General features: G+C 41.7%; 1 protein-coding gene across 3 annotated transcripts in view; it reads left to right on the plus strand.

Annotated features, from left to right (window-relative positions):
• Positions 1-26,464, plus strand: part of LOC148108652 (uncharacterized) — a 125,390-nt gene that overhangs the window by 50,873 nt on the left and 48,053 nt on the right. The window contains exon 1 of one of the 3 annotated variants that reach the window (XM_087868863.1): positions 5,937-7,378. The exons of 1 other annotated variant lie outside the window; for it this stretch is intronic. In XM_087868863.1, the coding sequence (XP_087724989.1) occupies positions 7,278-7,378 (101 nt within the window). In that variant the 5' untranslated portion in view covers positions 5,937-7,277. Of the gene's footprint in view, positions 1-5,936; positions 7,379-16,977; positions 16,990-26,464 lie in introns of those variants that run through there. One more of the 3 variants, XR_015727140.1, reaches the window with a different exon arrangement.

Raw genomic sequence — 26,464 nt, forward strand, 5'->3', positions numbered from 1 at the left:
GGACCCCATGATGCCATCAAGAACCCAGGCTCCTTCTCTGGAGGCTTTTTTCCTCATGTTTGCAATATGGCGATTCTCCTTTGTGCATCACAGCCAATTTTTAGGCAGAAGGAAGAAAGAAAGGCAAAGACTAAGTGGCAAAAACTAAAAGGGTGAATGCAAGCTCCAAAAAGCTTTCTCAGAAACTTCAGCTGGTGCCTCTAGGGCACCTTATTGTCCAGAATGGCTTTGCATGCCCACATCTAGTGGTGAGGGAGTCTGGTAATCCAGGAATGTTTAAGTGAGCGCCTCAGGAAGGAAGGAAAGAAGCATGGCTCTTGGCTAGGTAACTAGCAGTGCCTACCTCATGTAGTTCATATTTGTTGAAAATATAGACAAGGACAATTAAATTAAAGAACTTAAGTGTTTGCCAGAGGTTATATGGCTAGGGAGTGCCAGGGCCCAGCACTGAATCCAGGTATGTCTGACTCTGAAACCACATTTCTAAAAGCTCTGCTAGAATTTATTCTTGATATTGGGGGATGTTTGGGCTTGCCCTCTATGGAACAGAAAGGAGGGTTGATCGTCAGCTTCTTGAGAATAGTGCAAAGAGCAACATATGAAAAATATTGAAAGGCACAAGGTAAGGAAATGATTTATAATAATTAGTAATTAATTGTTATGTGGGCTGTACAGCAAACTCTATTACCAGAAACATTTGTGTAGAGATTAGGTCATCCATAAGAGGAGATATCTGAACCAACTGGTAGTTTGGACCCATCATGAATTCAAAATCCTGGGTTTAAACTCAGAAATACAAAGGATTATAGGAGAAGATTATGAGAAATTATATGCCAACAAGTTGGACAACCTAGAAGAAATGAATTAATTCCTAGAAACATAACCTCCCAAAACTGAATCAGAAAGAAATAGAAAGTTGGAACAAACTGATTACCAGCAATGATATTGAATCAGTAATCAAATAACTCATAACAAACAAAAGCCTGGGGCCAGATGGTTTCACAGGTGAGTTCTATCAAGCATTTAAAGAGGACTTAGTACATATCTTTCTCAAACTATTCCAAAAAATTGAAGAGGAAGGGAAGCTTCCAAATTAATTTCATGAGACCAGCATTACCCTTACACCAAAAACTGAGAAAGGCACTACAAAAAAAAAAAAAAAAAAAAAAAGGAAAAGAAAAAAAGAACTATAGGCCAATATCTCTGATGAACAGAGATGCAAAAATCCTCAACAAAGTTTAGCAAACTGAATCTCACAATACATTAAAAAAATCATTCACCACACTCAAGTGGAATTTATTCTCAGGATGCAAGTGCAGTTCAATAACCACAAATCAATCAATGTGATACATCACATTAATAAAAGAAAGGATAAAAACCATGTGGTCATTTCAGTAGATGCTAAAAAAGCATTTGACAAAGTACAACATCCATTCATAATAAAAGCCCTCACCAAAATAGGTTTAATGGGAGCATACATCAACATAATAAAGGTCATATATGAAAAACCCATAGTTAACATCATACTTAAAGGTGAGAAACTGAAAGCTTTTCCTCTAAGATCAGACACAAGACAAGTATGTCCTCTTGTACCATTTTTATTCAACATAGTACTGGAAGTCCTAGCCGTAGTAATCAGACAAGAAAAAGAAATAAAAGGCATCCAAATTGGTAAGGAAGAAGTAAAACGTTCACTATTTGCAGATGACATGATACTATGTATAGAAAACCCTGAAGACTCCACCAAAAAGCTATTAGAACTGATAAATGAATTCAGTAGAGTCACAGTTTACAAAATCAATATACAGAAGTCTGTTGCATTTCTATTCAATAATGAAATAGCAGAAAGAGAAATTAAGAAAATAATCCCATTTACAATTGCACCAAAATTAATAAAATATCTAGGCATGAACTTAACCAAGGAAGCGAAAGACCTGTACCATCAAAACTATAAAACACTGGGGGCGCCTGGGTGGCACAGCGGTTAAGCGTCTGCCTTCGGCTCAGGGCGTGATCCCAGCATTATGGGATCGAGCCCCACATCAGGCTCCTCCGCTAGGAGCCTGCTTCTTCCTCTCCCACGCCCCCTGCTTGTGTTCCCTCTCTCACTGGCTGTCTCTATCTCTGTCCAATAAATAAATAAAATCTTAAAAAAAAAACAAAACTATAAAACACTGATGAAAGAAACTGAACATGACACAAACAAATAGAAAGATATTCCATGCTCATGGATTGGGAGAACAAATATTGTTAAAATGTCTATACTCCAAATCAAGATTTAATGCAATCCCTATCAAAATACCAACAATATTTTTCACAGAACTAGAACAAACAATCCTAAAATTTATGTGGAACCACGAAAGACTCCCAAATAGCCAGAGCAATCTTGAAAAAGAAGAACAAAATTGGAGGTATCACAATCCCAGATTTCAAGATACCCTAATTCAGAAGGATACACGCACCCTGATGTTTATTATCTACAATATTATCTACAATAGCCAAACAGCTCAAATATCCATTGACTGATGAGTGGATAAAGAAGATGTGGTATACATAAACAATGGAATATTACTCAGCCATAAAAAAGAATGAAATCTTGCCATTTGCAATGATGTGGATGGACCTAGAGAATATTATGCTAAGCGAAATAAGTCATTCAGAAAAAGACCAATGTCATATAATTTCATTCATTTGTGGAATTTAAGAAAGAAAACAAACAAGCATAGGGAGAGAAAAGAGAGAGAGAGGCAAACTAAGAAACAGACTCTTAACTACAGAGAACAAACTGATGGCTACCAGAGGGAGGGGTGGGGGTATGGGTGTAATAGGTGATGGGGATTAAGGAATGCACTTCTGATGAGCACTGGGTGTTGTATGTAAGTGTTGAATCATGAAATTGTACAACTGAAACTAATATTACACTGTTAACTAACTGGGATTTAAATAAAAACTTTTTATTTAAAAGATATACTACATAGCTGTAGTAATCCAAACAGTATAGTACTGGCACAAAAATAGGCACAGAATAGAGAGCCCAGAAATAATTATATGGTCTGTTAATCTTTGACAAAACAGGAAAGAATATCCAATGGGAAAAAGACAGTCTTTTCAACAAATGGCGTTGGGAAAAGTGGACAGCTACATGCAAAAATATGAAACTGGACCATTTTCTTACACCACACACAAAAATAAACTCAAAATGGATTAAAGACCTAAATGTGAGATCTGAAACCATAACAATCCTAGAAGAAAGCCCAGGCAGTAATGTCTCAGACATCAGCCATAGTAGCATTTGTCTAGATATGTCTCTGGAGGTAAAGGAAATAAAAGCAAAAATAAATTACAGGGACTACATCAAAATAAAAACTTCTTCACAGCAAAGGAAACCATCAACAAAACTAAAGGACAACCTACGGAATGGTAGAAGATATTTACAAATGATATATCTGATAAAGGCTTAGTGTCCAAAATATATAAAGAACAGATACAACTCAATGCCAAAAATCAAATAATCAAATTAAGAAATGGGCAGAAGACATGAACAGACATTTTTCTGAAGAAGACATACAGATGGCAACAGACTCATAAAAAGATGCTCAACATCACTAATCATCAGGGAAATGCAAATCAAAACTACCATGAGATATCACCTCACACCTGTCAGAATGGCTAAAGTAAAAAAACACAAGGAAGTGTTGGTGAGGATATGCAGAAACAGGAACTTTTGTCCACTGTTTTTAGCATATGTGCTGCCAAAGCAAGCACAACCCTTGTGAACTGTTGGGGGGAATACAAACCAGTGCAGCCACTGTGGAAAATAGTATGGAGAGGTTTAAAATAGAATTAATTTAATTTTATTTAAAATAGAATTATCATAAGATCTAAAAATTCCACTACCAGGTATTTACCCAAAGAATACAAAAACACTACTATGAAGGCATCTCTGCACCCTTTGTTTATTGCAGCATTATTTACTATAGCCAAATTATAGAAGCAACACAAATGTCTGTCGATAGATGAATGGATAAAGAAGATGTGGTATATATATACAGTGGAATATTACTCAGCTATAAAAAGGAACAATATCTTGCCATTTGCAACAACATGGATGGGTCTTGAGGTTATAAACTGCTAAGTGAAATAAGTCAGTCAGAGAAAGACAAATACCATACAATTTCACTCATATGTGGAATTTAAGAAACAAACACACAAAGGAAAAAAGAGACAAACCAAAAAACAGACTCTTAACTACACAGAACAAACTGATAGTTACAGGGGATGGGGGTGGGTGGGGGATGGGTGAAAAAGGTGAGGGGGATTAAGAGTACACTTATCATTGAGTAATGTATAGAATTGTTGAATCACTATATTATATACCTGAAACTAATATAACACCATGTTAGTTATACTGAAATTAAAGTTTTAAAAAAATCCTGGGTCTAAAAAACAAGAGTGTCTGAGATAAGCTAATCCTGATTAGAGGAAGTGTCTAAAGGCTTTTGGATTGAGTGTAGAAGCCTCCTGATTTGTCAGAGCTAGAATGACCACACAATTAATTCATGGTCCAAACCGAGGCACTTTTTAGAGTGAAAGGGGTATTTATTGGTATTTATGTCAGGACAGAAGGTGACTACAGGGCTATTGCAGAGCAACCTGTGGCTACCCTTGGCATAGGCTTCTGATGAATAAAAGAACAACGAGTCTTGGACTTCATGGGCAGTGGCAGCCGGGGGATAGTCAAAAAGGACAGACAACTAGATCCCTCCACTTCCATAGGCTGGGGCTTTGAAGAGGCTCTTCTTCACCTGTAATGAACTTTGGTAATAGGTGTTGACATTCAATGGGCAGGGACAATGAGTGGCTAATGAAAACATGCACCTGACACAGACCCTTGTTCCCTGAGTCTCCTCTCACACGACTCCTTTTGAAGAGTCACTGAGCATGGATAATGCTATGTTCCTTACTGAGTCATGAACCTGGCCCATTCTAGATGGGGAAGGAAACTGGATTCCACATATCCTGAAACTCTTCCCAGCATTTAAAAACTGCTATTCTGGTTTGCTCAGTGACCTTAGGCAAGTCACAACCTCTCCCTATGCTTTGGCTTTTCCTTTAGTGGAAATAAAATGGAAATAATAGTTACACAAGAGAAAAAAAATGATTCAAGATCTTCCAACGAAAGATGCCACATGGAACCAAGAGATACTATTTTTATGACAGTTATTAGCTGGGCTGCTTCTTGTCTCATCCCCTCTCATTAGGCCACAGGGCACAGAATAAACACAGGTTTGGCCAGTGACTGGGATTTGATGATGTTGGCACCAGAGATGAAGGAAGGAATTTCTCTCTGGCTTGTGTTTCACTATTAACCTCCTCATGCCTGGATCTGTGTCTACTGGCATAGAAACTGGAGACGGGCAGGAATCTTAGCTAGTGGTTTCATAGCAAAAGCAGCCTATTCGGGAAAATTTCAAATAATGATGCTATTAAGATATTGTCTTTATTCCTTCCTTAATTCCTTTCATCAATAAACATCGATTGAGCAGCTCTGTCTGCCAGGTTCCATTTCCCAAGCCTATAGCAAGATGCATGGCAAACATTAAACTCTGATGTTTGTTGAATCAAGGAATTTGTCAGAGATGTAAGGTTTGGAGAGCTGGTCTTCAGCTGCCATCTTGCATCTCTCTTATCTATCCTGACACTTAAGAAACATTTCTAAATGGAAAACTGCTCTTGCTACCCATTTCTTAAAGATCAAGACCAAACTCCTTAATATGGCATAGAAGAACCTTCAGGGTCTGGTCCCTTCTGTCTCCTCTCTCACTAAGTCCCTTTTAGGACTGCTGAGTTCCACAGGCCCCTGATATATAGTAAATATTTTAGGTTTTCTGGGTCTTGCGGTCTCTGTTGCAACTGCTTGGTGATGCTGTTATAATGTGAACAACCAGAGACAAAATGTAAGTGACCAGGCATGGCTGTGTTCAAATAAAACTTTATTTACAAAAACAGGTGGTATGCTAGTTTTGATCCTTGGGCTGTGGTTTGTTAATCTCTGTTTTAAGCCTTTGCTCCTGCTGTGCCTGTTCACTCACCTACTTTAAAGACCTCCTCTTCCCTGAATACATGCTTGTTGAATAAAAAGGGATAGAGCGCAATAAAGAGGTCCATTGCCAAAGGTGTGTCTTTGGTGTAGGGCAAAATGGGGCAATTGTCTTTACTGATTTTTTTTTTTAAGATTTTATTTATTTGACAGAGAGAGACAGAGAGAGAGAGAACACAAGCAGGGGGAGTGGGAGAGGGAGAAGCAGGCTTCCGGCTGAGCAGGGAGCCCAATGTGGGCTCAATCCCAGGACCCTGGGATCATGATCTGAGCTGAAGGCAGGTACTTAATGACTGAGCCACCTAGGTGCCCCTGTCTTTACTGATTTTGAAACCACTCCATTGTGTAGAAGCATTTGGTCAGCTGTTGTGTTGGGGCTTTCCTTCAAGGTTTCTGTAGCCTGGTCTGGAATAGCGTGGTGGCTCCACTTGTTGTCTGTCTTTATCGCCTTTCCCAAATCCCTGGGGTCCTGCTTTCTGGTGACACCATATGGTAGGATGAAGAGTAGCAGCACCAGATTCTGAAATCCCATGTGGACAGGTGACCAGCTCAGTCATATTGGAAGTTTTACTAATAAGGTGTCAACATTGCGCAGTGGGTCTCTTACTTTTATTTTCATAGAGAAGATCAGCCTTCTGAGAGAGCAGGGCTGTCTGGACTAAGGAGCTTAAAAGGCTCACAGCATGAGGATATTGAAATTGCTTCCTTGCAGAGTTTAAATCTACTTTTTTTTTTTTCCATCCATAACCTCTCGCTCCTTGAGACTGAGACCAAGCTTAAATGTAAAAATGAAGCTGCTTGGTTACTCATATGACAGGAATCATTTCATGGATCCACGGAGCCCAGAAATACTTGAAGTAAGGCTTTTAAACCATTTTTTAAAATTTACAACCCATTCTAAATGTAAGCAGAACATGCATCGAATTGGTTGTCACCAATAGAAACAAAATGACTCCATTCGGTTTTGACCTAGTCAGATGTAGATTTTCAGTAGTCACCAAGAAGGTTCTGTGTTTGTGGTCAGGGACAGAGAAAAGACAATGGTCACAGCTTGTTACAAAACAAACACAAAACCTCCACAGGGTTTCTCATGTTACAAGAGCAAATAGGAAAGGAGCCCCAACTGGGGATTGTAGCACTAAGTGTTAAGTTGGGTAAACACTAAAGAAACTGGAGAATGTTCTGGGTCTCTTTACCTTCTTTTAAATGTAAGAAGCCAGTGAAGGAAGTGGCAGCTGAACAGAATATGGGACTGTTGTTCACCGACTCACCCCACAGGTAATAGAGAATTAAATAAATCAAAGTTCCATGGTGACAGAGTCCTTTTCATGGATGCATTTATAATTGGCCTGACCTGACATTTTAAGACTGATTACTTTTGTGAGGAAACCATGATGAGAAGACATGATGTGCCTGTGTTTCAGAGGTGGAGGGGAGGAAGCAAGGTCATAAACAGATATTTCGTTAACAACAAAAAAAAAATAAGGCATTTAGTGTTGCTAAATGACCAAGGTCATAAAGGGTAGTAAACATAGCAAAAGCAAAGTGGAGAATGTGTGGTATTAGTGAGCTAACCCCATTGCAACACTCAACGCAATTTGGTGGTAAGGAACTTCTGGTAAGTTCCTCATTTAGTAAGTTGTCACAGTGTATTTTGAATAGATTCACAATAATGTCTGTGTGTGTGTATGCATGTGTGCGGGCGTGTGCGTGCTTAAGTGGGTAAGACATTGGTAAATGAGTTTCATAAATAAATGTACTGCTTGCCTGAGGCATTAAAGTTTAAAGTAAAATACCGTCTTCACTCTTGTTTCTGGCATGAATAAATATCTTACTTTTGTCAATTTCCATCAAAAGTTAAGTGTCACTATTTGACAATGTCTAGCAGAATTGAAATTTACATATCCTTGGACTCTGCAATTCTACTTTAAGGCATTGATTCATAGTTCTGTCCATACATATGTGCGAAAATATGTTTGTGGGAGCCAAAAAATTGGAAACCACTTATTTGTCTATAAGTAGGGGGCTGGGTAAATTTTGGGACATCCATACAATGAAATATATAGTTCAGCTGTTGAAATGAAAGAGGTAAATCTAACTGTATGGATTTATAGTAGATTCTGCAACACCCTGTTCAGTTTCAGGAATAGAGAAGGATGTGTAAGAAAAGGTGGTGTGCACATAGGCATATAGGCTTGTACATACATAGAATATTTCTGGAAGGATACCTAAGAAATCTAATGCTGAATGCCTCTATGGAAAAGACTGGGCTTGAGAGGTGGGTGGAAATTTACTTTCTACCTCCAAACTGTTTTTTGCACTGTGAAATTTTTATTGGCCATGTACACAAATCATTTTTCAAAAAATAATTTGAATGGAAATGCCTTTTATTTTTTTAACCAATTAATTAAGGTTTTGCTCCTGGTGGGATCATTGCCCAATGAAATAGATTAAAATCTATGGTCTGATTCACAGACTAAAAATGGCTTAAAACACTACAGAAGAAGGCATCTTTCAGTTAACTGTATATTTGGGGAGAGTATTTCAGTAACTAATGAATAATAAAGAACACTGGTTTGGGCTGCTATGTTTATGCTGACAGCTAGGAATCCTAGAGAGAGCTGTGTAGGAAGCCCAGAGCGTCTCCCCAGGAAGTCAGGCAAAGGCCTCATGCTGAGGAGTCACCCTGACTTACAGCCTGCAAAACATTAATTAAAGCCTACTAACTTCTTCTATATGCCAATTCCATACCTCTCAAAGAGTTGTCATTGCCATTTCTTTGCTTGTGGATGAATGAAGAATGCTTGGGAAATTAAACACCCACTGGTTTCTTTACATTAACTAATACCCGGCTCACTCCCAGGAGCTGATAAACTTGGTGGCCTTTAGAAACCAGTCACGTGACAGCAACCTGGCAACCTCCCTCTGAAGTTGGGCTCCTGGGCAGAGAAGTGGTTAAGTACAGGAGAATGGCCAGTACACGTTTTTCTGTGAGACCCACAGTTGAATCAACCCTCGGTGCTTTGGGGAACGTTTCCGACAGTATGTTCTTCACTTAACCTTTAATAGCTTGTGGTATCTCTTGTAATGTTAGGTTTATTGTTAACACTTCATCTGTCTTTGTCTTCTCTCTTCTCAAACAGACTGTGGGCTCCTTCAGTGCTAGACTGCTGTCTTCATTCATTCATTTGTTCATTGATGAGCGAATACTGAATGGGTAGCTAGCGTATGTGCACACTTGGCTAAGGCCTGGGGATGCAAGGGTGAATGAGACCTTCCTTGCCTTCAGGGCACTCACAGCCTACTCTTCACAGTCTCATAGTCTTATTCAGACTTCCATCTCCCAAAATCATTGACACAGAAGGGGCTCAAAAAGGTGCTTAATAAATGTTGGTGGGTGGAGAAATTACTCTAGCTACGAACCCAGAACTGTGCCATGATATGGTGGGTGTGCATTAAATTTTTCTGAGGAGGGGCACCTGGGTGGCTCAGTCCATTAAGTGTCTGCCTTTGGCTCAGGTCATGATCCCAGAGTTCTGGGATGGAGCCCCAGGTTGTGTTCTCTGCTCAGCGGGGAGCCTCTTCTCCCTCTCCTCTGCCTGCCACTCCCCCTGCTTGTGTGCACGCGTTCTCTCTCTGTCAAATAAAAAAATAAAAATCTTTAAAAATATTTGTTTTTCTGAGGAACTTTCAGTAAATCTCCAGGCAGTTTCTTGAGACATCTTCAATACTAGCATTTAGAAGTGAAATTTCTTCCTTAGATCAGATGTTTCTAGTCCTGGGAATGGACTCTTTTAGGGTTGACGGTGAGGACAACAATTATTCTGGCCCAACAATAGCCAGGGCTATACTCCTTACACTATTCACACAGACAAATGCTACTCATTAGCAAAGGACACTGGGAGAGAGAAGGCAGTCAGGGAAGCTCACATTTCCTGAGCGTCACACAGCCTGAAACTCCACACGCTTTATTTCAGTTAGTGAACAACCACCCGAGGAACATAATGATGCTGACGTGGGAGAAAAAGAAATGAGCATTTTGGGTATTGGCTTGGTGTTAGTAGGAGGCAGATATAATTGTATATATGTATGCATGCATCCATATGCATTTATCATTTAAAATTAAGTATTTACCAAGCATTCTTCTAGGTGCTAGGTGCCTAAAGAGGTATAAACCATAGTCTGTGCCCTCAAGGAGGTAAATGATATAAAGAAAGGCATCCAAAGTTAAATAACCACATGAAAATTATATAACAGTAACAGGGTTTCAGAGCTGGCTGGATCCATAGTGAAAATGTAATCCAGATTTTCCTAAAATGGTATGTGTACCTCATTGGTAGCATGCAAGATGGCTTGGATATTATATGAACATTTTAAAGTTTTGTTAAGTAATTACTTTAACATGCATTAGAAAAATCTATAACTAGCATATCAAACCCTTGCATATATGGATATTACCGCTTACTGCACAGCTACGAGTGAAAGTGAGTTGATTTAAAGATTATCTAAAGGAAAATATCAAGTAGGTATGTGCAAAGAGGTGGTTCAGGCAAATGGTAATAATTCTGCTGGTGTTATTTGAAAGAACTGAGTTTGGAAAATGCAGACCAAGTCCGGTCTCTGGGATGCAGTGAGGTTAAGTGAGTTCTCCAAGGTCAGGAAGCCAATGGAACACATAGAGCAGAACCTGGTCACCTGACTGGTCCTCTGCCCCCACATCCTCATTCAGTCACTACTTCCTGTTTTGCAGATGAGGAAACTGCAGCCTGAAATAAGCAGTCCTCTCTTTAAAATGCACCAACTCGTATGAGAATCTGACTATAAATAGGAAGGAGGGGCTTCTGGGTGGCTCAGGCAGTTAAACGTTGGAGTCTTGGTTTCAGCTCAGGTCATCATCTCAGGGTTGTGGGATCCAGCCCTGCATCGGGCTCCACCCTCAGCCAGGAGTCTGCTCAGGATTCTCTGTCTCCCTTTCCCCTCCCTCTCTCAAATAAATAAATAAATCTTTTTTTAAAAAAAGTAGAAAGGGTAGAGTTGGCCTAAAGAAAAATCAGTTAGGGGTGCCTGGGTGGCTTGGCTCACATCATGATCCCAGCGTTCTGGGATCGAGCCCCGCATGGGGCTCCCTGCTCAGCGGGAATCCTGCTTCTCCCTCTCCCACTCCCCCTGCTTGTGTTCCCTCTCTCGCTGCCTCTCTCTGTGTCAAATAAATAAATAAAATCTTAAAAAAAAAAAGAAAAAGAAAAATCAAAGTTAATATTTATAGTTTATTATGCATGCTAGTATTATAAAAATTTCATACATACTAATTTATGTTAATCCCCAAACCATGCATCTTTTCGTGAGGAAATTAAGGAACAAGATCAAATAACTTTCCTAAGATTTGAACATGCAGAGCTGGGATTTGAATCCAGGCAGTCCAGCTCCAGAATTTGTTCTCTTGGACACTGTACACACAGCTCACCAATAATAAGAGAAGGCGTGAAACAGGCAACCTGTCTCCTGGTAAAACTGGAAGGAATCTGCTCCGACAATATTCCTCCCCTTGTGCGCTCTGGTTCCACATTCCCCCATTAGCCTATTGTTTGTTTCGTGGAAGGCATCGTTTTCTCAAACTATTGCTTTTTAATGCGAAAAAACTCCTGAGAGGAATTGGTGATTACCAAAAGCAACCCTGTTATAAGAATCATTTGTTAGGTTACCATGATAACAACGATAAAGAAATAGTTCCACTCCCAAAGGGAGGAGAGGGGGAGTCATGGGAGGTGAATGGAGGGAAGGATGATTCAGGGACACAGCAGGGCTAAGAGTTACGCAGGAGAAAAGGCCCATGTAGGACGAGCCCAGTGTGCCCCAGGGGGCCACCAGGTGTTGTGAAAGCCCTGCCTGGTGTCCAGCACTTGGCACAGCACCTGGCACACAGCAGGTGCTCACCAGCTTTATGGAGTGAATGGAAGCCTGGATGGAAACAGAAGCCAAGCAGGGAGGCAGGCATGAGTACAGTGATTGGAGGTGAGAGGGCACCAGACAAGCAGCCGACCTACTTTACCATGGCTCCAGGTGAGCGGAGGAGGAGGGCACAGTGCCAGATCTCCAACCACCGGACAAAAGAGCTGTGAGCAAACCATTCAGCAGTGCTCCCGAGTGCTCCCGAGGTAACTAGGACTTCCTTACTTCGGGGAACTCTGTTTCCTTGTCGTCACCTCCCAGAGCAGCCCCAGTTCAACCTTCTGGCCTCGACGCCCTCAGATGAAAACCCCCAGCCTCCCTCCCTGTAGGGTGCTGTGTGGTAGGCCCGAGGCCTCTGGGGACCACAGCCAGCTTCCGTGGCGCCCGTGCCAGGGGTGGTAGTTTTCTCTACCTCGCTGGCAGGTGCTGACAGCTGAGCCACTCCACGCACCTTTGGGGCAAAGAACTGCCGGAAACCAGGACCAAGTTCATAGCCTGAAAATTCTTCCAGCGACTCTGAGGAGAGACCTGGAAGGGCCCGATCGTGCATTACATAAGCCGAGTGTTCGCAGCGCCCCGCTGATGCACAGGGCCGGGTGCCTCCCGGAATTGCGCAACGCTGACGCAGAGGCCCTCGCTAAGTGTTGCAACATGACTCCACGTCTTTATCAAAAATGTGAAGCATCCACCCAGCACACACTTAGAAAACACTAAAGCTCTTCCCCACCAGGTGGTTAAGGCTGCTTGATCTGGCTGACAGGAGAGAAGCGGCGCAGGGGGGCATGACTTACTGTAGCTCTTGGCCCAGGGAGCTGAACACTCAGTACCTTGTACCCCACTAGCCTTGGGCAGCGTAGGCCTCTGATAAAATGTACTTTTTGTTTGTTTGTTTTTCCTGGCAGCCTCATTTTGGGTTATAAATGGCTCATTATTTCCATCCCATAGATCTGTTCTTGCCGCTCTTACGTTCTCTTCTTGCTCTCTGAAATAACCAAGAGATTGGTAAAATCATCGCTGACGAACCCTGCTTCTTCTGACCTTGAGCAGAGGCCGAATTTCCACATCGCTCATGCCGTCTACGCTTGCTGCCCCGTGGGAGAGATTGGCTGGAAAGGACCCCCGAAAGCAGGGGATCTAATTCTATTTACACTAAGGCACTCAGTGCCCTTAAATGCCAGGAAGTGGCATGGACTTTCGCTTGCTCCAGTCCTGCAACCTTTTCAGAGGACTATTGGGCAATCGTCAGAGGTTATAAAGTTGGAACAGCATTCCCTTTGGATAGGTCGTTTTTCCCTGCAGGACAGCTTGGAGGCAAATTTTATGAAGTATCAAGTAGCTGACTGAAAGCAGTATAAATAACGAAGGAGCATATGACAAAACCCAGAGGAGTGGAACGTGCTTACCGCAGGCGGAATATGTACGTGGAACGCGTTTAAGGTATCAGCACCTGCGTGGAGATGTGCGCCCAGTGACCATCCAGGAAAGGCATTGAACCACGGAAGTGGTTATTCAGAGTCAATCTTAGAAAAATTATTTTATCCTTACTTTTGAAAGATTGCTGAGCACACAAGGAAGGGACCTGCAGATAGGTTGGATGTGCTTAATGGTCATCAAGCACTAGAGACTGACCTTTATAAAACATCCTAGGTCCAGGTCAGAGCCAGGGAAGAGCATGGAAGCATGGTTTATAGTGGGGATGAGCTGTAAGCGGTTACCATTTGGCAAAAGGAACCCCCAAGTGAGAATTTTTGGAGGGAAACATGGAGAGAATTTTAATTTGGTTTTGTTTTCTTTCATTGTTCCCTATCTTTGTTTTGGGATGCACCACAGTGTAAACTGTGTTTTAATGAGACTGATCAGGCCACAGCTGATTGAGTTATGAGAGGCCATTGAGCTTTCCAAAGCCAGTTTCCTAAACCAGCAGCTTTGTTAGACCTGTCCTCACTGGCTAGAGCTGTTGATGTTCTGTAAGATAATCTTGTGTTCTTACAGTGGTGGGAGGAAGTTCTGGAAAGAAAGGGTGTAAGTTTTATGTAGAATGGAATTTATTGAACATTTCCACTCAGAGACAACAAATTTCAAAGGCATCCCTGATCCTGTCTGCAACTGAGGCTTCCTGTATCCCTTACAAGGGAAGACTTCTGCTTCATCAGGATCTAAATCGCTAAACTATTTTGAAGGGTAGCAGTATTGTTAGTGTCAGACTTCTTTGAAAAAGACAACAGCCCCCAGAATATATCAGTTCTTATGTTTATTAAAAATCATACTTCATGGGGCACCTGGCCTGGCTCAGTCAGAAGAGTGTGTGAACCTTGATCAGGGTCATGAGTTCAAGCCTCACATTGGGTGTAAAGAGTACTAAAATTAAAAATTAAAAAATCAGGGGCGCCTGGGTGGCTCAGTTGTTAAGCGTCTGCTTTCGGCTCAGGGCGTGATCCCGGCGTTCTGGGATCGAGCCCCGCATCGGGCTCCTCCACTGGGAGCCTGCTTCTTCCTCTCCCACTCCCCCTGCTTGTGTTCCCTCTCTTGCTGGCTGTCTCTCTCTCTGTCAAATAAATAAATAAAATCTTAAAAAAATTAAAAAATTAAAAATCATACTTTGTGTCAAAACTGGGACAAAAAGGGCCAGATATTTTCAGAGGCCAGAGTGACCATGAGGTGATGCAGTCAAGAAATGCTTCATGAGAAAGGGATAAAGAAAGGGGGGGTAATCAGAAGGGGGAATGAAACATGAGAGACTATGGACTATGAGAAACAAACTGAGGGCTACAGAGGGGAGGGGGGTGGGGGAATGGGATAGACCGGTGATGGGTAGTAAGGAGGGCACATATTGCATGGTGCACTGGGTGTTATACACAACTAATGAATCATCGAGCCTTACATCGAAAACCGGGGATGTACTGTATGGTGACTAACATAATATAATAAAAAATCATTATTAATAAAAAAAAAAAAAAAAAAAAAAAAAAAAAAAAAAAAAAGAAATGCTTCATGGAGGGTGTGGGGCATGGATGAGACCCTGTCCTTTCCCCAGACTCACCTTCACTCCTACAAAGACTGTTAGCTCCCTACATGATATTTACTTTCTATTTCTTCCTTAATAAAATGACTCCAATGTGGCAATGTGCCTGGCTAAGAGACTACATTTCCCAGCCTCCCTTGCAGTGGGGATGGCCAGTGTGATCTAAGGAAATGTTGTTAGATGGGCAGGATTGCCAGACAAAATGCAGGATGCCCAGGTTAAATTCGAATTCCAGATAAATAAAGAATAATTTTTAATATAAGTATATTCACATAATGTATAGCAATTTTATTGACCAAAGCTGGCAACTCTGTGGGTGGATGCTCCTTTTGTCTTTTCTCCCCTTTCTCTTCTTTCCCGGGACATGGATGGGATGGCTGGGATTTCAGCCGCCATGTTGGATCATGAGGCTAAGGATGGCAAAGAGAAAAACAGAACTTAGGTCTCTGATGATCACATACCTTCAGACTTTCTTTAAATGTGAGAATAAACCACTGATTTGCTTTAGCCACTCCTAGTATCTGTTATTTGCATCCATTTGCTATTCCTAACTAACACAGTCAAAATAAGAAGTGCACTATTATTTTGGGTAATTAGTTAAGTCTGTTTACCATGTGTCATCTTTGCCTTTGCCTTTAATGTAACATGAACCACCCCACTTTTACTTACTGTATTCTTTAAGGACCTGAAGAGGGATGGATGGTCTTCCCTGTACCCTTTGAAATAATAGTCCTTAGCATGAGTTTTTACACTGTGTTATTGCCTGACTTTTTTCAAACAGCCTTTAGGTACTTTGAATAATTGCTTTAGATAAGTAATAATAATAGTATTTCTAACATGGAGCAGTTCTTATGTGCACAAAGCCTGGGCCTGAAAAGTCAAGTCCCGTGAAATGAGGCTCTAAAACCGCAGAGCCATCCTCCCAAACAGGAAAAGTCACAATTCCGTTTTAGTAGTTCCACTTTGAGAAAGTTCTCTTTTATATTAAATCTTCACTAGCCCTCTATCGACAGCTTTCCTTACGTGCTGGACAGATTAGCCAGGGGTCGTCATGTGCCCGGGGGAAGCTAATTTGCCAAGCTCCACCAGTAATTCAGGAATGATGTAAAAACTGCATGCCCTTGGCTTTGTGAGCGAGTCGACTGCCCTGAATGCCCACTGTGAGGCATTTTGGAAAACAGAGGGGGTCACAGAATTGGCCTCTTTGAATGTAACCGTAAGCTACCTGGCTTAGTCCAGGTGATCATGCAGAGCAAAAGAAGTTCCTTGGGCTGTGAACTGTATAAATACTTGCCCTCCCCCTTTCCCCGTGGAATCTTTCAAAGGTTAAGTAATAAATAGTAAATAATCAACTAAGATTTTTCAGATTGGCTACATTTACTGTTCCCTGAAAAAAAATTTTTCCCCATGAAGATGAAGCAACTTTGGAATGAGAGCAATATTTCCTTTTAGGCGTCCCCGCTTCAAACATTCAGAGAACAAGATCAGGCCTGGCCTGGCTGGCAGAGACTGCCCGGAGCAGACCGCGAGACTAGTCCTGTGGTGGGGGGGGGGGAGGGAGAATCTAACAGAGGGAGGGGACGAAAACTCCCATGCACTTTTTTTTTTTTTAAAGATTATTTATTTATTTGACAGAGACAGTCAGTGAGAGAGGGAACACAGCAGGGGGAGTGGGAGAGGAAGAAACAGGCTCCTAGCGGAGGAGCCTGATGTGGGGCTCAATCCCAGAACTCTGGGATCACGCCCTGAGCAGAAGGCAGACGCTTAACGACTGTGCCACCCAGGCGCCCCCCCCATGCACTTTCTAAGTTCCCCCATATGCCTCTCAGCAACGTTCATCAGCAAGAAAGGGGTGAGCAGAGACTTGTCCCTCGTCCATCACTGGGGGTAAAGAAAGTCTGGAAATCAACCTCTGAATGTGAGTTATGTTACTATATATATGTGTGTGTGTGTGTGTATATATATTTTGTGTGTGTGTGTCTGTATATGTTATATATATAACATATCTATATATAACATACTATATATGTCTATATATATAGTTACATTATATAGTTTACACAAAGGAACAAGTGATACACAAATGAAGAGAGATTGACCTGGAAGATCTGACCTTGGTGTCTGGTGACAGACCATGATGTCATGATGACCTGACTCAGAAGAAATGACAGATGAGCCCATTTGTACCCGTCTACTCCAGATGCAAATAAAAGTTGGACTCCTGTGAGTTGGGAAAACAGAAAATGAATCTGTTTATTGGTATTATCTTCACAATGTTCATAGAAAAAGCACTTACTTCTTTTGTCCAGGCTATGCTAATTATAGTTACATTGAATATCCATTCCGCAAACATTTATTGAGTACCGACCACGTGCCAGGCACTGCACTAGGTGCTGTTGACAGCGTTGACAGCGAAAAGGTTAATGATGCCTTTGAATTTCACAAGTAGGTTAGAATTTTATAAGGTCCCTCCATTCCCTGCTCACAGCAAGAGCACACAAGAGTAGCCACCTTCCTTGTACTATGATCTCTTAGGATGATGACAATTGTTGTTCAGAACAAAAGTATGTATAACACTTTAATTCGCATATTTGTCATTTTCCCCTTTTCTTTTAATAGCCTTATTATAAGCCCTGTGGTAAAATTTAGAATTTTTTCTCTGCTACTAAATAATAACAACTTTGGCCAAGTTCTTCCATTTTTCTGGCTCTAAATTTAAACATTTAGAAAATGAGATGGTAGGAAGCAGGACTAGGTTGATTTAATGACTGAGTTTAGGATATGCAGTATGAGGAGGTTAAAAGAGACGGCTACTTACTAACCACTTACAAACTGTAGTCACTTAAACCTCTTAAAGTCTCAGTTTCCTTATCTGAGAAATGGGAATAATGTGCTATTTGTTGTGAGGGTGAAATGGATTAATGGACACTGCTGGTTCAGTGCAGAGCATAGCAGAAATTCCCTAGTAGAGGTAGCTATTTGTATTCTACTCAAAAACTATTTGAATCTTACCTGTTGTATTGTATGTATGCATGAATGTATGTATGCATGTATGTGTCTAATCTCCCATTTACCCTTGCTCTGTCATTACAGATCTCCTGGTAAGCTATTGGTTGAGGGACCTCGATGTATTGGGGCACAAACACGTAATGGATTCTTGCCTTTTTTCCCAGTCAGTACTTTTAATGGTGCTATGTCTAATCCTATTTCTATCCCTCAAGAATATCTAGGGCGAGTTGTAGAAATTTGCAGGTTTTAAAAGTTAGGTCCAGATAGTTTGACTTTTATTCTGATTTACAGCTTTTCTCCTCCCTCCAGCCTTTCCTGAGCTCAGGCTCCTCCAGAGTGTGGGGCAGGGAGGGGGAAGGGCAGGGCCTGGCACCTCTGAACTGCCCACGTGTGTCTGTGGTTCTCTCGCCACTGTTGGTCTGTGTCTTGGGCTAACGTGCTGGCATGTTGGTCCCCTTGTGTGGTCGGGAGCCCAAGGGCTGTTGGCACACTGTGGGATCTGGAAGGCCCTTGTGGGGCTCCTGACTGTATAGTTTGGTGACCTGGCTGACCTGGCCCTTGGTCCTATCCCTCAGCTCCTACCATGGTTGTTGCCCTCCTTGCTCTGCCTGTTAGACCATGACTCTTGTTTCTCCAGCATCTAGAGACTTGTCTCTACACTTGTGCATAATTTCACTGGTATTTGAACTGTGTTCCAAGAATGCAATTTTCGCCCTTTAGATGCTTAGAGCTCCCTTGGGTGTCTACTTCTGGCGGAGACACAGTATAATTAAATAATGGCATGAGGGGCTGCATTGTCTTCTTGATTTAATCCCAGTGATTTACTTGTCTTTTCATTAGTTCAGATTCAAAGTCCTTTATTAAAAACAAGGTAGTTCGTGTAGTGACCACTTTGTTTATATATATAATTTTTCTATATTAATTATTGATTTTCTATATTATTAATATAATTCATGAATGTTAACATATATTATTAAGTACTTATACTTCCATCAGAGAAGGAATTGTTTAACACATTTTAAATGTGTTAAACATTATTGACTATATATTATATATAATATGTTTATTATATATTATATACAATATTTTATATTTATATATAATGCATATATGCATGTTTATATATTCATAAGATTTACATATTTATATATTCATAAGGTCATTTTCCCTCAAAACTTGTTAAAGGAAAGAGCACCTGCTGTGAAGAAGAACCTAGTTGTTCATCTCACTGTTTCTCTATTTTAAATGTATGTTCCAGAAAAATGATGTAACCCTTCCTGAAATATTCTAGTACTTTAAAAAAATTTTTTAATAACAATATAACTTGCATACAGTACACAAATTTTAAGTGTTCAGCTTAATGGAATTCAATATATGTATCCATCCATGTACTGTTTAGTACATACATTTGAAGTATTTTCTTTTGTACACACAGCTATCCCTTTCTTGTGTTTATTTTCATTTCTACTCTTCAACTGTCTGATTTAAAAAAAAAAAAAAGCCACGAAGAGCAAAGGGTGAGAATAAAGAGAATGAATATTGATTGAATGCGACCCTGTGGCAGTCATCCTTTCTTGGCTCCTTACACAGACGATCCAGTTTATTACTTAGAAAAATAAAATCTTTAAAAAAAATAATAATAATACTTAGACAAATACAATGGGGTCTATCATGTTATCCCCATTTTAAAGATGAAGAAATTGGGCCTCAGAGTGGCTAAGTAATTTGTCTATGGTCTTATAGTTAGACAGAATTTGAAACTAGATCTTTGACACCAAAGTTGTTTTTTTTTTTCCTTTTAAACCGTTACCAAGAAGCCATGATATAATTATCTCTTAACTTGGGTTTCCCTGAAAGCTGAACCTGAGATATTTTATTTGAAAAGTGATCCCAGAGAGGAGTAGGGAACAAGGGATGTGAGACAGGGAAGGAGGGAAAATCATTACAAGAATGAGTTATTGGTTTGGCCACTGTCGCAGACAACTTCTATTCTGTATCACTGGAATCTTCTCGGAAGCCTTCTGTGTCTCAAAAATGCCTGCCCGGGGCGCCTGGATTGTGCAGTTGGCTAAGCGTCAGCCTCTTGGTTTCAGCTCAGGTCGTGATCTCAGGGTAGTGAGTTTGAGCCCCGCATCAGGCTCGGCCTCAGCATGGAGTCTGCTTGGGATTCTCTCTCCCTCTCCCTCTGCTCCTCCCGCTTGTGCTCTCTCTCTCTCTCTTTCTCTCTCTCTCTGTAAAATAAATAAATCTTTAAAAAAAAAAATACCTCCCTGGAAGACAAAAGAGGGAAGTACGTATTCATTAGCTTCTGTTATCTATTGGTCAAGGGTGGTCCTATGGCATTAACAATCCTCTCTTACTTCTAGGTTGTAATGTGTTAGTGTTAAGCAGGTTCCCCTAGATATAATTCAACTTGCATAAAGAATACTTGGGAGGGGATGCAAAAAGCATGTGAGGGGGCCCAGGGAAGACACTATCAGATTCCACCCATGGAAAAAGACCATATGGAACTTAGAGCCACAGCAGGGCCTGCAGTGGGAGATAGGGCTGAGAGGTTGTTAAGTGATGGGTGACGGGTAGCCAATACACATACCAAGAATGTTTTGATAGTATACACCCAGATTGGGAAAGAGTTTTCTGCTAACATACCTCTTCTCATTGCAGAGATTTCAACCTAAACCCAGGCCTGTTCTTCTGCTGAAGTTCATGTCCAGGCATGTTTAGAAAATTAATGGAGCAGATCTGATTGAGTCTATTTCTATGCACCAATATGCATGAGTTCTTTGCTCTTTTCCTGAAGGAAGGGGAAGATATTTTTATGTATAAGACCCTTGAAACAGATGTGAGAGAGACAGAAGGAACTAGGTGGTAGCTATCCCACAACAGGGTCTGAACTCTATGGCAAAAGGGCTCAGGCCTAAAGGACAGGGTCTGATTTAGGAGGGAGTCAATACCTTGATACTCAGTAGAACAAACTCTTTAAAGGCCCTGGTGACAGGGTGTGATAACGAAGTAGGGGAGTTGGGCATACTTCCCACTTCTGCATGGCTCTGCAGGGAAGATCAAATGTTTACAGTGCAATAAACACAGTTTGGGTGCTTCCAAGAATGCCGTTCCGTGTGGCCCAATTACTTCGTATATTTAGGGACTGAGGAAGTCTTTTTTAGGGATATTAGTAGTGGTCATAATTGGGGTGGGATGCAGAGTCTGAACCAACCTCCAGAGATAGCACAGGGGTGGTCCAACCAGTGGGCAATGGGAAGAAAGCTCGACAAGTGAGTAGAGTTCAGTATCCAGCTGCAGACAGCTTTTGTACAGGTAGCTGTTGAATGAAAGAGTGGAGACTAGTCATGGGAACTTAGGGGATTATACCAGGAGAGAATAAAATAATATCCCAGGCACAGAGGAAATAGTATATAGAGTAGGAATCCAAGATGTAGCTTAGGAAGGCATGGGGAGGAGCCAAATAGAATCCCAAATGGATGTAATTCTGAGGCAACTGCGGCTGAATTCAGTGACTGAAAATGGCAAGTCTTGAGACTGACTGGCCTAAGTTTCCATTTAGTTCCTCTTCCTGGGATATGTCTGAGAGCCTGGAGTGAGGTAAAGAGTCTGTTTACTAGCTAAACAGGCAAGTGGACGCCAGGGCAGTGAGTCAAGCAGGTCTTCACTGTTAAATTATCAATAGGCTCTGTGTGTCTGAATCACAACAAGGAAGCAAGGCCCAAGTGGTCAAAGCCTATTTACAACAGGCCTTAGAAGACTTTTGTTGTTTTTGTCTGTCTAGTACTTCTCTTCTGCCAACAGAACTACTTTTTTAATGAGAACCCCCAGCCCCACAAATTCCAGAGAAGTGTGTGACCTCAGCCCAGTCAATCAGCATGCTTCATTCCCTGGGCTTGGGAATACGCAGGAAACCTAGAAGGACCTATTAGATTCTTCCTTGAGATGTGATATTTAGGAGCTTAGGGAGAGAGTCTTGGAATCACAGGCTGCAAAGATGTTGTAAACTAGGGGCACCTGGGTGGCTCAGTCGGTTAAGTGTCTGACTCTTGATTTCAGCTCAAGTCTTGATTTCAGGATCTCAGGGTCATGAGTGCAAGCCCTGCATTGGGCTCTGAGCTGGGCGTGGAGACTACTTAAAAAAAAAAAAAAGATGTTGTAGACTAGAGTTGCTTTCTGTCCAGTTTCCTTGATGCATGGGGAAAGTCATCTGCTTTAAGGGAGAATGAGTCCTACATTAAGAGAGAATCAGAAATGAAGAGAGATGAGAGATGGCTCCTAAAGACATTACTTGGACCCTGAATCCAGCCATGCCTGAAGCAAAAGCCATCCCTACTCTTTTGTGGGCCAGTAAATTCTCTTTTACATAAGCCAGTTTCAAGCCAATTTCAGTTCGGGTTCTGTCATTTGCCATGTAAGGAAACCAGACATTTGTTTATTTATTGCTTCACAGAAGCACATGTCTGTTGCCTCTATCCTTAGTTATCTTGAAATTTAGAGTTTGGACTGAAAATACTTGCTCAAGTCTGGCCTCCGTTGTTCTTCCTGAGGACACCCTGACCGCTTGGACAAGCGCACCAGTGCTCCCTGCCTGGCAAAATGTTGGTGATGTCAGACCTGCGTCATTGTCCAGCTCTGCTTTTGACATTTGCTTGATCTTTGGAGCTCACTCCTTCCTCTTTCCCCATGTTCTTTTCTGACTGCGGGTGGAATCCTCAGGCCTTTCCATTTTGAATCTTCCTTTTTGGCAACGAGTTTCAAACCTATAACTCAATCTGATCTTTCTCCTAAAACCAGAAGCCTGTTTCAAATTTCTAGTTGTGAGTTCAGTGATCAACTCATACTCAGTGAGTCTGAAGCAGAGCTCAGCAGAGTCCTACCACTGATGGCACCACCATGATGCCAGTCATCTGCCCCTGACAGTCCTCAAATTACTGGGGCTGCTCTTCTTCCCCTCATCGTCTGTGTGCACTGAGTCATGGTGCAAAATCCCTTCCTGTGATGATGCCTGCATGTGCCAGGAGCTATGGGAGGTGCTGTAGGTGGAACAAGACTCAAGACATGGTCCTTGACATGAAGAGTTTGCATTCTACTACAGGACAACCCAAGGCGGAAAGCGCTAAATGCCACAACAGCAGCAGCAGAGAGAAAGGACTAAGAGCTTGATAGAAGTCATGCCTGCCATTGGGGATCAGGAAAGTCATAGAAGAATATCCACAGTCCATGAAGGGAGAAGGTCATGAGGAGGAAAGGGAGCCAAGAGAGCAATTGACTGAAGTGCTCTTGGGATGACAACTTCAGTTTGCTGGGGCATACAAAAGCCAGTTCCAGCCCCATTCTGCCTCATTTTCCCGTATTATGGAAATAGAACACTGAAACACCAGCTTCCGCAGCTTCCCTTGCAGCTCTGCATTACCAACTTCTGACCAAAGAGAGTAAAGAGAGTGTAAGCTTGTGGACATCGTGGGGAAGCATTTAAACAGTGGACAGGGTGTGCTGGCATGCTCACCTTGGGCTTCCTCTCCTTCCTTCCTACTTAGACCCACACACAATTACCTGTGGGTATAGCAGCCATCCTGGCACCATGAGACCCTATCCTCCAACCCACACGAATGAGGATATGTTTTGAGGATGGCAGAGAAGAAAGAAAGATCCTAATTCCTCGATGACATCCCCTGGCTCCAGGGAAGCCCTGGACTGCTTTCCCTCACATGCATTGTGCATGGAGAAAAAAAAAAATCCCTATTTGAGTAAAAATCACTGGTAATCAGATTTTTGATTGCTTGTAGCTGAATAAAATGCTAAGCTATATAAATCCATATGTTAGAAATACTGAATGCTATCCTAGGGAAATTGAAGTTTATTCTATAAGTGAGGAAGGTGCAGAAACCTCTTTACATAGAAGTTAGAGGGATGCCATTTGCTGTTCACTGTCCATGACCTCCAAAACTCAGTTAGTGTACCCCTATTCATGGAAGCTTCTGTCTCTTGTCTTGGCTGCCTTTATCCTCAGCCTGTGTTGGCAATTATCAAGGAAGTATAGCTTAGAGGCATGTATGGTTACTGGTTCTTCATGGATTTATGTTGTGTATCCCCAGGAGGCCCGGAAGGACCTTGCAGGTACTGGCCATGTTTTGTACTTTCTCTCTCTCCTGAGGTGCCCAGGGTGGAGAGAAGCACATGGTGGTTCAGTGCTCAGGTACTACAGTCTTGGGTTTGAATCTTCACTGCATCATGGAATATCTGTAGATGTTAGGCAAATTCTTCAACCTCTCTAGACCTCAGTTTCCTTATCTAGAAAACGAAGATTGGTAGCACAACTTGCCTCACAGGGTACTTGTGAGACTCAAATGAACTCTTGTCATGAATTCCTTAGCATCATTTCAGCCATCATTCCATATGTCACAGATGGAGGGTATTAATGACCTCCCTGTATCCATGTATTTTCCAATGTGTCTCTTCCCATCATGAAGTGGACTCCATTTCCCCAGCCTTGAATCTGGGCTGTACTTATGACATTCTTTGGCCAATAGAATGTGGCAGAAGATACCATGCTAATTCTCAGTCTAGGTGTCAAGAGGTGTAGCACATTTTCACTCTCTCTCGGGACCCCTGCCTTTGCCACAAAGAACACACCCCGGAGAGCTGCTGGAGGATGGTAACCTCATGGCAGAGAGAGGAGTCTTGCCAGTGCAGGTTCTTCTAGACCAGCCAACCTGCTAGATGGCTACAGATACGTGAACGAGTCAGCCAAGATCAGGGAACCCATACATTTATGAGCAATAGTAAATGCTGATTTTTTTAGCCAGTAAGTTTAAGGGAGATTTTTTATGCAACGATAGCTAACTGATATGTTACCTAAGAGAGAGGAGGGACTTTGCCTGCTTCATTCACTGCTGTATCCCTAATGCCTAGAACAGTGCATCGTATCCACAGGTGCTTAATATATGTGTTGAATAAATTCCTGAAAGTGACTATGATTGTTATTATCATGTTAGAAGGTTACAGTGGCTAGTAAATGAGAAGATTCTGGGAAAGCATTTAGTGTTGTTTGTGGCACAGTGACTTCTCAGTAAATGTTAACTATTAATGCGGCTGATCAACAATGACTGGTTAATTGATTAACATACTTTTTATTAATATAAAACTAGCTGGTAAGTAATGCTGTCTAAGACCAGTGAATGAAACAATCCTCTTTCAGGAAACCTAACATTAACCACAATTGGGTTTTAGCTTGTAATGGTAAGAGTAAGATAGATAGATAGATAGATAGATAGATAGATAGATAGGTAGGTAGGTAGGTAGATAGATAGGCAGGTCATAGATGAACTGCCGCAGGAAACCCAGAGAACAAAATTACAATAGAACTCTTCTTGGAACCCTGGACCTTGCAGCTAAGGCATTATCCTCCTACTTTTTTTTTTTTAAGATTTTATTTATTTATTTATTTAGTTGAGAGAGAGGGAAAGAGGGAGGGAGAGCACAGAGGGAGAGAGGGAGAAGCAGATTCCCTGCTGAGCAGAGAGCCCGATGTGGGACTCGATCCCAGGACCCCAAGATCATGTCCCAGGACCCCGAGATCACGACCCGAGCTGAAGGCAGACACTTAATCAACTGAGCCACCCAGGCGCCCCCCTTACCATTTTTTTTTTTTAATCTCCTGGCTTCTTCTCCTCTGCTACTTTCCCAGCACCAGGCCATCATGTGTTGAGTTTCCAATTCCTCTCAGAATGCTGCTTCCTCACCCCACTAGATTCTGGGGAACCCTCTCCTCTGTGTCACTGCTGGTGACCATGGGGGTAGGTGGTGTGCCTGGGAGTGGGACATGGGCATGAATCCTGGGGTAATTCCTTTCTAACTGCATTGTGTGGCTGATCCTGTTCGCCCTTTCATTCACAGCAAGCAGAAGGCTCACACTTTGTAATCTCTCAGTGACCTCATTAGTTCCCAAATTACATTTGGCCTCTAGAAAGATGAACACATTGTACCTTCTCTGTGGGACTCATTATTTCCATTCTGGAGACTGTCATTTATGAAATTCTGACTTTCTTTCATTTTGTATTTACACTAGGCAAAGCTAAGAATATTGTAATTGTCTGTGATGTTTTGAAAACACTTGTCACAAACCAAAGCCAAATGCTGATTAATGTTAAGTGTTTTGAAGAACTAAGCTTTTGGCTCATTAACTGGACTTGACTGGCATTACCCATCAGCTTCAAGTTCTGATAATTGCTCATCAGAGATTGGTGCTAATTTAGTAATGATGGTGCTAAAAAATTTGTATGTTTTCGCCACATTGAACATTATGCACACATAAAGACTAGTGTGAATGCCAGACCCTGAGTTAGAAGACCTGGTCCCATATTTGCCACAGTATGACC

Source organism: Ursus americanus, chromosome 17 (assembly GCF_024610735.1).
Source record: "Ursus americanus isolate L20-20 chromosome 17, mUrsAme1.1.p, whole genome shotgun sequence".
Lineage (NCBI taxonomy): Eukaryota > Metazoa > Chordata > Mammalia > Carnivora > Ursidae > Ursus > Ursus americanus.